General features: G+C 39.3%; 2 protein-coding genes across 4 annotated transcripts in view; both read right to left on the reverse strand.

Moving 5' to 3' along the window:
* The window catches only part of mettl16 (methyltransferase 16, N6-methyladenosin), a 30,701-nt gene extending 25,165 nt beyond the window's left edge, over positions 1–5,536 (reverse strand). The window contains exons 1-2 of the mRNA XM_023276914.3: positions 5,381–5,536; positions 4,858–4,993 (exon numbers count right to left, since the gene is read on the reverse strand). Coding sequence (XP_023132682.1) covers positions 4,858–4,985 — 128 coding nt within the window. The 5' untranslated portion in view covers positions 4,986–4,993; positions 5,381–5,536. The remainder of the gene's footprint in view (positions 1–4,857; positions 4,994–5,380) is intronic.
* A 1,058-nt stretch (positions 5,537–6,594) lies between these two features.
* LOC111572996 (lissencephaly-1 homolog) overlaps positions 6,595–12,255 on the reverse strand; it is a 39,131-nt gene continuing 33,470 nt past the window's right edge. For all 3 annotated transcript variants that reach the window (XM_023276902.3, XM_035951295.2, XM_055011981.1), the window contains exon 11: positions 6,595–10,431. In XM_023276902.3, the coding sequence (XP_023132670.1) occupies positions 10,358–10,431 (74 nt within the window). In that variant the 3' untranslated portion in view covers positions 6,595–10,357. The remainder of the gene's footprint in view (positions 10,432–12,255) is intronic.

Genomic DNA, 12,255 nt, shown 5'->3' on the forward strand with positions numbered 1-12,255 from the left:
TAAATCAAGACAACAGGAGGGTTAACTTGTAGAATATATTATGAGTTATCTTAAGCTAATAACTTAGGGAAGTCGCTGCCCTATTTTCCAAGACGACACTCCTCTGACTCTCTGACCTGGTACCTGGATGCTTGACGTGACGTCACTTTACTCTCACGAGTAATTACCGTCATATTAACCCCCCAAAGAGTAGATACTGAGCAACATAGTTATTTGCAGTTTACCTTAGTACTCGTGAGTACCCGGCACAATGCAGAACTCTGCTGTGAAGGTGGAGACATGTGGCGGTGGTGTATTTGTGACAATTACACAAAAAAGAAAGTGGCAGCTAGGATTTAGGAATGGCGGCCCGCCACTCCTAAATGAATGGAGAGGAAAAACTGAACTTGTTAATTTATGTGATGGTGACAGGAACAATGGGAGGGTGCTGTCCAATAACATCCTGTTTATGATAAAATAATAAGGTAAATTAAAACTGACCTGAGATCAGATAAATATAAAGTTAAAAATAAAGTTTAAAACTGACCTGGAATCAGATGAATATGAAGTTAAATATAAAGATTAAAACTGACCTGAGATCAGATCAATGTAAAGTTAAATATAAAGATTAAAACTGACCTGAGATCAGATCAACATACATGCGTACATAATGTACAGATGCGTAACACACACCTGTGCTCAGCACAAGGTCATTTTTTATTACTGATTTCATCCAACAGAAATGATACAAAGACTGAGCAGCCTTGGCGGAGTACTGTGTTCTCTGAGTGCTTTTGTTTTTAGGACTGGCATTACTATCTTCAGCTTGAACGCATGTTGCTTTAAAGTTATACGCCAGTTAATCAAATGTTATTTTCTTATTACCAATCATCCCAGACCTCTGGCCTTGAAGAAAATGAAGTGTCAACTCATAGCAGTGGCAAATGTAAGCGCTAAATAGATTAACATGTAATGAGCCTAACTGCCAGCTGCATACAAGGAACAGTGAACTCCAGCTGTAATCTTGGATGCTGCTTTACTTCTACAGACCACTGCTTCATTTTAGTGTCTACTCACATGTTCCTGTTATCACAAAATTCACTCACATTCCTACCAACTTGTCACGTTCCCTGATTGTCTAAATCCAGCTTCCATGCTGAGCGTCTAACCCAAACACTGCCAGCCTATTGTCTGTCATCTGTCTGTCTGACAGGAATCCGCAGACAGACACAGAGATGCTACAAACCGATAATTAACACCTGTCACAGACACGCATCATGTGGGGTTTTACAGCGTGCCCACACACGCAGGCTCGGCCCGCTATAAGATGATTGACTGGCCACCTCACAACCACAAAAGAGCAGCCCACACCAATATGTTCACAGTCGTGCACAGATGTTCAGCCTCGCTGCAGCAACACCACGTCTGCATTCATCTGCATAACACAGACAATAACAAGTGATTTCCTCACTGAGCAGACGGCTACCTGTTTCACACAAACAAAGGAGGAGCACACAAATCCAACAATAACTGGCAGTTCTTACAGTCACTGTCACTGGTTTCATCCTCTGTCTTTGTTTTAGTGGACGGTTGTAACAAATTTCAAAAGAATTCAAAATAAATCAAACCTAGTGAGATGTCGTCCAGATATTAGTAGTAAATGGTATTTCAGTCGTGAGTCCAAACTAAAATAAAGAGGTGTTTAGCGTCTGAAAATCTGGAACAAGTTTCTTTTTTTCATATGAAACATAAGACAAAAGTCTCAACTGCACCAAGTGTTCAAATGTTTATCAAATATATAATAAAAATAAGAAAACACTTACTCAATCAATATGTAAAAGTGAGGAAGTCAAGCCTTCGATCAAGAAGCTGAACAAACATTCAGTGCAAACTCTGTGTGTAAAATATATTTAAGTAAGATACAAAGACCAGACAATAACCAAACTTAGAAATAACAGAAGGAAAGTAGATTACATTTCTTTGAAAAGCTGGAGAACAGCTTTTTGCCAACACTTTAAAATTCAAAACAGAACAAACGACAAACCGCTAATCTTGAATTAAGTTTAGCAAATAACAAAAATAACAAAATTCTTCCATTTCCAAAGGAAATACTTCAGACTGTAACTGCTGGTTATTACTAACATCAGATAAAACAAAGGTGTGACTGCCAACAATAATTATGGTTTTGTTCAAGTGTAGCTTCGAAGTGAGTCAGTGAATATGCAAAACAGCAGCACACATCTGGATAAAATATAGCCTTCATCCATAAACAGTTATTAGTTAAACTTGTACTTTTCCTGTTGTAACACTGTTTAAAAATGTCTCAGAAAACTGTAATGACAATTAACAAATCCACCCCATTCAGAGCTGGTCCTTCAACATCTCCTGCATGTTTCCTTTAAGAGCGCTTTATTATCTACAAATCAAGGAGAATCACAAACATAAACCTTGATTTACCTGGACATTCTGGTTCATTATTGCAAACAGGTGCATGACAGTGAGAGGTGGCCCACTGAAGACAAAACACAAATTCTATGTGCAAACCACAACTTCCAGTTCCAGCATCTGCCCACAGACAGTGGATAAAGACAGAAGTAAGAGATGAAGAGCTGCTCTGGTATCTTTCCCACTGCAACAATCATGAGCTCACACTGTTTGACGTAAACACCACTAATCCCACCAGACATATTCTTCCTTTGTTCTCCTGCCTGGACTTTTTCACATTTCTGAGCAGCATCTTGCTTGGAGGGACACACATACACAGACACACACATTCATTAATTTGTGTCCAGTTCGACTGAAACACAGGAAGCTAGATGGCACTTTTCAACTGACACATTAACCTATTTCTAACTACATTGTGATTTGGATTTAAATTGCTGCTCATACATACTTTGTGAAGTCTCACTAATGCAGAAATGCAGCACCATGAGAGGATGGAGTCAAAAAGGAAAAAAAAATCTTTTGATGCTGGGTCCATTAATCATTTGTCCAGTGATGTTTCTCCTCCTGCTGTTGCCAGAAGCTGAATGAGCAGCATCAACATCAGACTGAGTCAGCCGGGACATGAGTTGCTGAATGTGTTCCTCTGGGCTGGACTGAGTAAAGCTGCCACATTGGTGAAAATAAGTGCAGTCTGTGGTGAAAGATATGTGGACACCTGAGCATTATAACTCTATGGGAGAACTGCAGAAATGTGCTTACATTTAAACAACTGAGGTTCACCGCTCACTGTTCAAAGCCTCACCGAATGCTGCGGCGAGGCTTTTAACAGGAGCCCGTAAGTGGGATCATCTGACTCCAGTTTTATCTGCCTTACACCAGCTACCTGTTAAATTCCGGATTGATTTTAAAATTTTAGTCATTACTTTTACAGCATTACATGGACAAGCTCCACAATACATTTGTGATCTTTTAATTCCATACACTTCTGGTCGGTCACTCGGATCTTCTGAACAAAAGTTTTTGACGGTACCTAAAACTCATTACAAAACTAAGGTGATCTGGCGTTTCAGTCTGTTGTGTTTGTGGAATGCTGGCTCGTTCAGCCGACTCTTTTAAAAGTCAGCTGAAAACACTACTATTTAGACAAGCTTTTGGTTGACTGAATGGTCAGTGACTGTATTTTAGTATCATGTTGTCGTGTATTTATGTGTTGTTTTATATTATTGTCATTTTGCATTCTATTGTGAAGCACTTTGTGAATCTTTCCTGTGAAAAGTGCTACAGAAATAAAGTTTAGTTACTACATCGCTGGTTCTGGATGATAACATCTCATCATGTTATGTTGGTTGGTGGATATTGCAATGTTTGCTATTTCCACGTGTTCATGTCATCACTGTTAATAAAGTTATATGACTACTGCTGTATAACGTTATAGTTACTGTGCACAATATTTAGATTTAATTACCTAGAGTAATGACAATGACAAAGATTTGTGCAGAAACACAGAAACGTTATGATGATGCAGATAGAGGAAAAAAATGGCAATGTCAATTAGCTGCAAACATATTAGTTGTCCACATCTTTGCCGGCCCTCTCTGTGTTCTTGTCATTCAAATTGCATGTTCAACTCTTTAAAACCTCTTAAATTTGGGTATCATAAACTGGAGTGTCACAGCAGCAATTCACATAAACACAGATGTGAGATGATTGCAGAAGTTCACAACCGGCAACATTACAGTCTCTACTGTGAGTTAGCACATACATAAAACAATCAAGCTGAGTTTACAAGCTGTTAGCTAAATAGAAGAAACCCTGCAAAATACGCTATTTAAATAATTGTTTATTTGCACCAATTTTTTGCTTCAGATCAGTTGAGCTGTGAACCAGGTGTCCAGGTGAATGCAGTTTATGAGACACATAACTAGATCTCAGTCTGCATTACAGATGTTGGATGAAGTTGAGGTCAATTCTTCCACATTAAACTATTCAAGGAAGCATTTCATCATTGGTGCCACAGAGTTGGAATCTTTATCAAATATAGCTTTGACCAAACAAATACACCATCACCTCCCCATAATTTGGATATTTGAGCATCTGGAATCTTCTTAGAAACTTATAATGAAGAACAACACATGGCAAACAACCTAATAACTGCTTCTGTTCCAACCAAGAACAACTTCCTCTATTGATGCTGATGCAAATAACATAAAACTAAAGCTCAAGCTCTCCAACAGCATGTGGACAGGGACTATGAAGTGTATGTGCAATAAATGTGCAGTTCACAGGAGACCAGAGCTGCTGAGTGATTCTCCGGTACAAACATTTAACTAGTGACCATGGTGAGAGATCAGTGATCAAAGGTTAAAAATCAATAACTTACAAAGCACATTACTTTGAAGCAGTCTCCTGTGGGAGGGTAGAATCAGTACTCACACAGGTTTTCCTGCCAGGCTGGTGTGGACGTGCTGCTGGAAGTCCGGATATTTGGAGGCCAGGTAGGAGAAGTCCGGAGGTTTGTCTTTGTAGCGGTTCCGGGGATGCATGGACTTATTCAGAGACATGGTCTGACCTGATTTGAGGAAAAAGCAAAAGCATGAGTGTGGATAGATGAGGAGCAGCAGGCACAGAGAGGAGTTAATAACACTGTGGTTTGTGAGGAAAACAAGCGGGAAGATGCTGATGTGACAGAGGATGGACACTTGTTTGGACTCTGAAGCAGCTAACGTTGGAAAAGAAGAACATTTTGATTCACAAAAAACTTATCCCGTCAACTCTAGCCCCTGCTGTTTCCAGTAGCACTAATGAGACGTTTAACCACACTTAAAATCTCTCCAGTTACTTCATTCTCCGTGAGAGGCGGAACGAATCTTCTTCACGTTTCAAATCGGAGTAAAAAGCAACGGCTTCCAGGAGCTAGTTTGAAGCTAACGTTTATCCAACATTTGTTCCTGCTCACCTTCACGATACGTTTATCTGGCGGTTGTTAAAGTTCTCAGACTGACGCTGACTCTTCGGACTTTACTGCAGTTTAGAAAAGGCAAACACAACTCAGGTTGATCAAACGTTGGTCCACTTTCCGCAACTCTCTTCCTGGACGCCTTGACGTCACGTCCGTGCGCCGAAACGCGTTGACGTCATTACAACGGTTGCCATGTGAACGGCTATACTATGCGTTACGCTTTTCAGGAAGTTTGAAACTGAAAACATGAACGAGAGAAACCATTTTTAAGTATTAAGTTATAAAGAAATGCATTTTATTTTTTTTAAATAAAATTGTATGTAAAAACAATAATACCCCCTAACCGCCATACTGCCTAGTTTACTGACACCAATACCGCTTATACATTTTGTAAACAATACATTAACACTTAATCACCCACTCTTTCAATATGAAATATATCAAGACAGATCTGAACTCTCACTTTTTTTGAAGCTGCTAGCTATGTTCACTCTTTTAACCTTAAAGATATTATGTGTTTCTGTGATAATCCAAATGGTGGGCTTGAATATCTCATTAATTTCGTTATTCCATGCTTCTTTTTGACATATGCAATCACAAACAGAAATGAGTTTAATCTCTTCTTAAGTTTACACCTTTGTTCACAGAAAGCACTGGAATTCTTTTCACTAAAACCCCTTACTGAATATACTGTGGGAGGTGTGTATCCTTGTTATGTTGTTTTTGCTAAATGTTGATTTAATTTTTTTTCTCATTAACTAAAAATTTCAGCTAAATCTTTATTTTTAAGATTAATTTGGATTTTTTTTTTCAGCACCATAAACACCACTTAAGACTAAGGATTAGGATGTCATGGCAAGTCTTGAGTATAAAGATCCAAGGTTAAACGTTACTATAATTTTTATTTTTGTGGGGTTTTTTTCTTACCAGGACTTCTTTATTCATAAGTGTTCTTTTTTTATTTATTTTTTTATTTTAGAATTTTCCATTCATTCTTTTTTTTGCTGAACTTATGAAATTTAATCAGATTAACCTAAAAATAATACACATATTTTTAATGTTGTGCCACATTTCCTTTGAAGAAAAAAAATAAAATTTATCATTTTTAAAAGTTGAAACTTAGCTTCTCTGTCCAAATATCCTTTTATTTCAAACACAGTCCTTCACTGTGATAATTGAACAGCTCAGAACAAATAAGCAGGACACAGATGCAGATTTTCTTCTTTTATTATATCGCAAACAATAATGACATCCAGGTATATTGTTAACAGTTTGCTGTGTGAAGAGTGAGACCATAGTGGCGAAAACATCATGAGCTCTCCTGTAGGAGCTTGTTGTGCAGTCTGAAGCCCTGGGCTGTGGTTCACAGGCGGGTTACAGAGGACAGAGGGACCAGAGGCCGGAGGAAGAGACCCACAGACAGTCAACAGCTGCCTGCCGGTCCCTTCATACCAGACCAGAGCAGCACAGGGATTGCTTGGGACCTGCAAATGGCAAAAAGGGGATTTTCTTCAACACTCGCGTACAACAGCAGCAGCTGTGTTGCAGCTCTTTTTCCTATCGATTATTACAAAATAAACAGAACACACATCGTCCTGACCTCTGATTAACCACCTTCCTTGAGTAAAACCAAGGAAGGGGATACGTTTTTAATTTACATTTTATGGTCTGGCATGTCATAGCGTGATCCTGAGGAGACTGTCGTTTTCAACAGTTGGCCACAGTGTCGGACCAACACAAGAGGAGGCTGATTTCTCAAGATAAACCAGATTGTACGGACTAACGTCTCCATTTTTGGCTTCAGCTAGAACATTTAACACATTGGCATCTCCGTTAGCCAAATTGTACTACAAAATTAGCCGATTCTCTCTTCACCCAAAGTCTGCCTCAGACGTTTGGACAGAGAAAACAGGTTATAGAAAAAAAAATAAGACCTTTGTGAAGGGGGCACACACCAAAGAGAGACATTAATATTCCCTGAAAGATAGGGTTGCTCCTTTGGGATATCCTAGTCTGCCACAATCCCATTGCATTTACAGAAGGAGGAGGCTGTAAAAAACCTCCTTCAAATAGCATCACACACAACAAAACCAGCCTCTCTACGACCAAAGAACAGAGCTGTCTGAACCCAGCCAGTGACCGAGGACAGTCACGTTTAAGGAGCAGCCTGAGAAATACTCGCCGTGTTAGATGGTTAAATGAAAAGACCGATACCACTCTCATGTTTGGACAGTTCATATGCAGCTGGAGCCAGCAGACGGTCAGTTTAGCTTAGCATAATAACCACTAACAGCTAGCCTAGCTCTGTCCAACAGCCTGGACTAGTTGCCAGGCAACCAGGAAGACTCCAGCTAGTTCGTATTTCAGGTCATCATCTGTATGTGTCTCCTACAAATGTCATTTTAACAAGATTTTCCTGTCTACTTTTTGAACATGAAGATTTGTAAATACTGTGATTTTAATCTTTCTAAAAACTCAATTAATGATCTAGATATTCAAGGAATACAGTCCTTATTCACAGTATTTTATCTGTACCCCAGCTGCCAGACAGCCAGGTTACGGTTGCAGCGGAGAAAAAAGTCCAGCAACAAATGAAACAAGTCATTTTATCAGATTAAAAAACAGAATATAATGTGCTAATGAGCTGTTTTTCAGGTGCCAGTGTGCAGATAAATCTTTTTACCACCAACCAGGCAAGCTGTTTCTCGGTTTCCAGTACTGATGCTGATCTAACTGGCTGCAACTTCATATTTACAGCAAAACATATGAGATCAAAAGCGATATTCTCATTTAACTCTCAGCAAATAAGCACACTTTCCCAAATTGTCACGCTACTTTTAAGGTACATAGAGTCAGGTTCTCGCCACATTATTCAAACCAATTAGTCTGATAGGAGGGCTCCGAGCTTTCATGAGAACGTGTTCGGACAGCTCTGCCTCTGGTGCAGGTTTACATGCAGCAGTGCTACATCAACAGGTCACATTAGGCTCACAGTAGCCACTAGCAAGAGCTTGAGCAGCAGATCACCACATCCAGTACACACAGGAAGAGGAAAACTTGGCAAAGAAGCTAAGATAAGAAGATCAGTTAAGCAGTGGAATTCTTTATTAGCCAAGAACTGCATTGGAATGAAAAGGCTAATCAGAAATTATAGGTTTATGCATTTATCAACATCATTAAACTTTAATGTTGTCTTCGGTCGTCATTAACGACCAAAGCTTTAGTGAAAACAGAGATGTGCAAGATTAATGAACCACCTTGCCAGCTACAGTTTACAAGCAAGATGTTTCTTTTTTTTTTGTCCTACAAGGGAAGTGGAATGGTTGTCTCTTACAGCATCGACTGAACTACATTTATTTTCCAGCCTTTTCAAAAATCGCTTTACAGTTACAGCTTTACGTAGATCAAAAGCTGAACATTTGAGGAAAAGCCACTCAGAAGACGTTTGCATATATGTGGAGTGTTCTGTGGAGTTCGTCTGTAGAGATGCTCCGGTTTTAGTGTCGTCCATCCAGGAGCTTCTTTTTACAGCGAGGAGCTCTTTATAATTAAAAAAACAAAACAACCACAGCATCAGAGCCCTCTACAGACAAAAGAGCACCAGCAGATCACTCAGCACATCTGCTGCTTCTTCACCAAATCTCATTTCCACCCATAATACAAAACTGCCAAATGTCTTAATAACAAGCTAAATTTACATTTCGTATTTTCACAGAAAACTGACTTTTTTTTGTACTCAAAACCTTTTTTTTTTTTTTTTTTTATGATGCAGAACATTTCATTCGGAAATTAGAGATCTTTGCACATCCCAGATTATCAAACCTGGGGGGCTCACTTTGACTCCTCGTCATGTTTTCCCCTTTAGTAGGTTTATCGTGTTTCCAACCTTCAGAGGCGCCGTGGGACAACTGAGCATCTACATCTGTGTGGTGCACCAAACTCTGCCACAGGTGACCGATTCAGCTCAAGCAAGCATGCAAGGTCACAAGAAGTCATCTCCTAAAGGGAGACACACCCAACTACTAGGAGATTAAACAGGTGTAATCCCTGATGCTGTGACCCAGGGTGCTCACCGACAGCGAAACCAACTTGCTCGCTACACTGGACTTCTTGTAAAAAGCTTAGCTGTTCACGAAGTCATTTTTATATTTTTAAATGGGATAATTTATCTAAAGCCTAGCAGTGGTTCATGTGCCACCATGACAAGAGTACAAAGCTGTTTTCAAGCCCCCGAGGTCTAAGGACAACAGTTTGAAACATTCGTATATACAGCCATTAAAATATTACCTAGTTCCACATGAAGAGAAATGGTATGCACACTTGAGAAGTGATGTTATAAAGCTACAGATTATTTCAATAACAAAGCCCCACAGACATCTCATCGCATCCTATTCGTTTTCCCGTCTCATCTCTCGAACGTTTCACCAAGCTAGGCACCAACAGACTACGACAGTGAAGGAGAGGAATAACAGAGAAAAAAAAAATCCTAAATAAAAAAATAGACAAAATAAATCTTACACATAAAGACACTGTCATTTCTTAAATTATCGGTTTTTAGTGCCCTACATTTCACACCCAGTCAAAAACATCTGCCTTCGGTTGGTCGGTAAGGCTGCGTGACAGACGGCCAGCCCCGTATTAAACCTATGGTACTTCTAGACAACGTTATGTAAATTTACAGTATACAATTTTGGATTACCATGCAAGAATACTTTTTTGTGTAACATTTAATAGCTCGATCTACATCCAGGAATAATTTACACAGAAGGACAAAAGTTATTGGACCAGAGAGAGCGATGGGTAAATAACCATGGTGGTGAGTGCAGCCGGAGGAGACGACAGATGTGCGGGTGAGGTTAGGTGAGGGGGTGAGGGTGGTGGGATGGAAGGGGAGGTAGGGTGGCAGGAGGGGATGTGGGATCCAGAGGAGCGCCTGGGCAATTAGGGTGGTGGTCCAATCCTCCGAGGTCCAAATCAGCGACACTCCCACACTTTTAATGTTTGATCTACGCTCCCAGTGACCACGAAGGGAGCAGCCTTGTGGAAATCTGTGGATCAAACAAAGCGTCATCAGAACAAAGCAAACCAAAAGAAACTCAGCATTACTACAGCCGAACCACAAAATCAACTAGCTGGTTTGAAAGGCATGTTTAATCCCATAAAAATATCAAAATTAAACCATTTGTCAGGCGCCAGAAACAGTAAAAGCAGCAACAGTTGTCTGATTTTGTCCTCTCTAACCAGTCTTGAACTAATCATGTGAGACTTTCATTTCAATCAGGAAAATTAGCCAAATCTAAGCCTGAAACTGTGATATTTAATCCAAAGCAGTTTTTTCTACATTTGTCAAAAATTAACTGTTTGCTCTAACTTAAGCTAAAAATTAGAACTCTTTGGCGCAAATCATTACTCATTGAGCTGTGCTTACCTAGAGCAGATTGGTGACTAGTATGGAAACAAATTCAAAATGTAAAAATAAAACATCTATAGTATGTGGAGGTTCCATTTTCTAACACCTGTGAAAAACTAACCCTGTACATGTTGATTAAACCTTTTTGCGATTTTTGTAAAACACATAATTTAACAAACTGAACTTTTGTTTTTCCTTCTTTTGTGATTTATGCCATTATAACAACACATGACATTTTTTCCAGTTCTCTCTAATTCTACTCATAGTTGTAATGTTGCAATAGAGGTGCAGGACTTTATATTGCAGCTCACAGTGAGTGAAAATGTAACAGCAGCAAAAAAAAGTCCCACAACGTCTTAAAGTTTAGCAGGCTAAAGGGTGACTATACTTAAACTGAGCATGTGCAGTGGCCCCTGCCTCACAGGAACTACTCGTCTGAGATGGCTGATGCTATTCGCCAGAGGGGCTATTTATAAATAAAGCATAGAGGCCGTGCTTTAAAAATGTTTGGATAGCAATAAAGCTCTAATGGCACAGAAGAATAAACTAAAATCCGGCTTTGTACAAACACACAATACTGAAGAGGATGACTTTACTGTTGTTTTTTTTTTTTGTTGTTTTCATGCTGTAAATGTGAAAGGCAATACGTGGAAGGGCCATTATGGGAGAGGTATTTGATCAAACAATGACATGAGTGATCAAGCGCAGTGTTGTGGTTAGCTAGTCGCCACCAAATAATATTCCTAATCATAGGATACATCAAAGAGCTGGAGTATGTTTACATGCTTTAATGTGCAAAATACATCATTTTTGTTATGCAGTTTATTACTGAAGAACCTTTTATCGCATTCTGTCTAAAAACTCCATTTCAGCTCCTGTCCATTTAAACCCCAAAAAGTGAAGTCTTCTGTAGGGTTTCTGCAGAAATCAGCCAGTTCTGAATTCAGAAATCACCCTTGACCACCAATGGGCTGTAGTCATTCTCTGAAATCCACGTGTTTTAGTCATTTTTGCTGGAATTTGCTCCTCCACCTGGTCCAGCCTGCCGGCCACTTTACAAACAGTTTTTGGTAATTGCGCCCGACTGGCCGGAACAATTATCGCAATGCTTCGGCATGTTTACGCAGATGCACGTATCTGACAAATGGCAGTCTATAATTATATAATTATCATATTATTGTCAAATATTTTTCTTGAAAACTGCAGAAAGAATTTTTAATACCACTGAGAATCAAATTGAATGATTTTTAATGCAAATTAAGGCCTTAATTTTCGCAAAATCAATTTAATGACTATTAATGCTTTCTAATGCCCTGCAGAAACCCTGTTCTGTGATTGCAGATCCCTTGTAAAAGTGGCTTTCGCAAGAAAATAATGGCAGACGATGAGGAAGCTGTGTTTGACAAGCTGCTAGGTGGACGTTATGCAAATGTATTACATGGTGACGTATATAAGTAATGGA

This window comes from Amphiprion ocellaris, chromosome 7 (assembly GCF_022539595.1).
Source record: "Amphiprion ocellaris isolate individual 3 ecotype Okinawa chromosome 7, ASM2253959v1, whole genome shotgun sequence".
Lineage (NCBI taxonomy): Eukaryota > Metazoa > Chordata > Actinopteri > Pomacentridae > Amphiprion > Amphiprion ocellaris.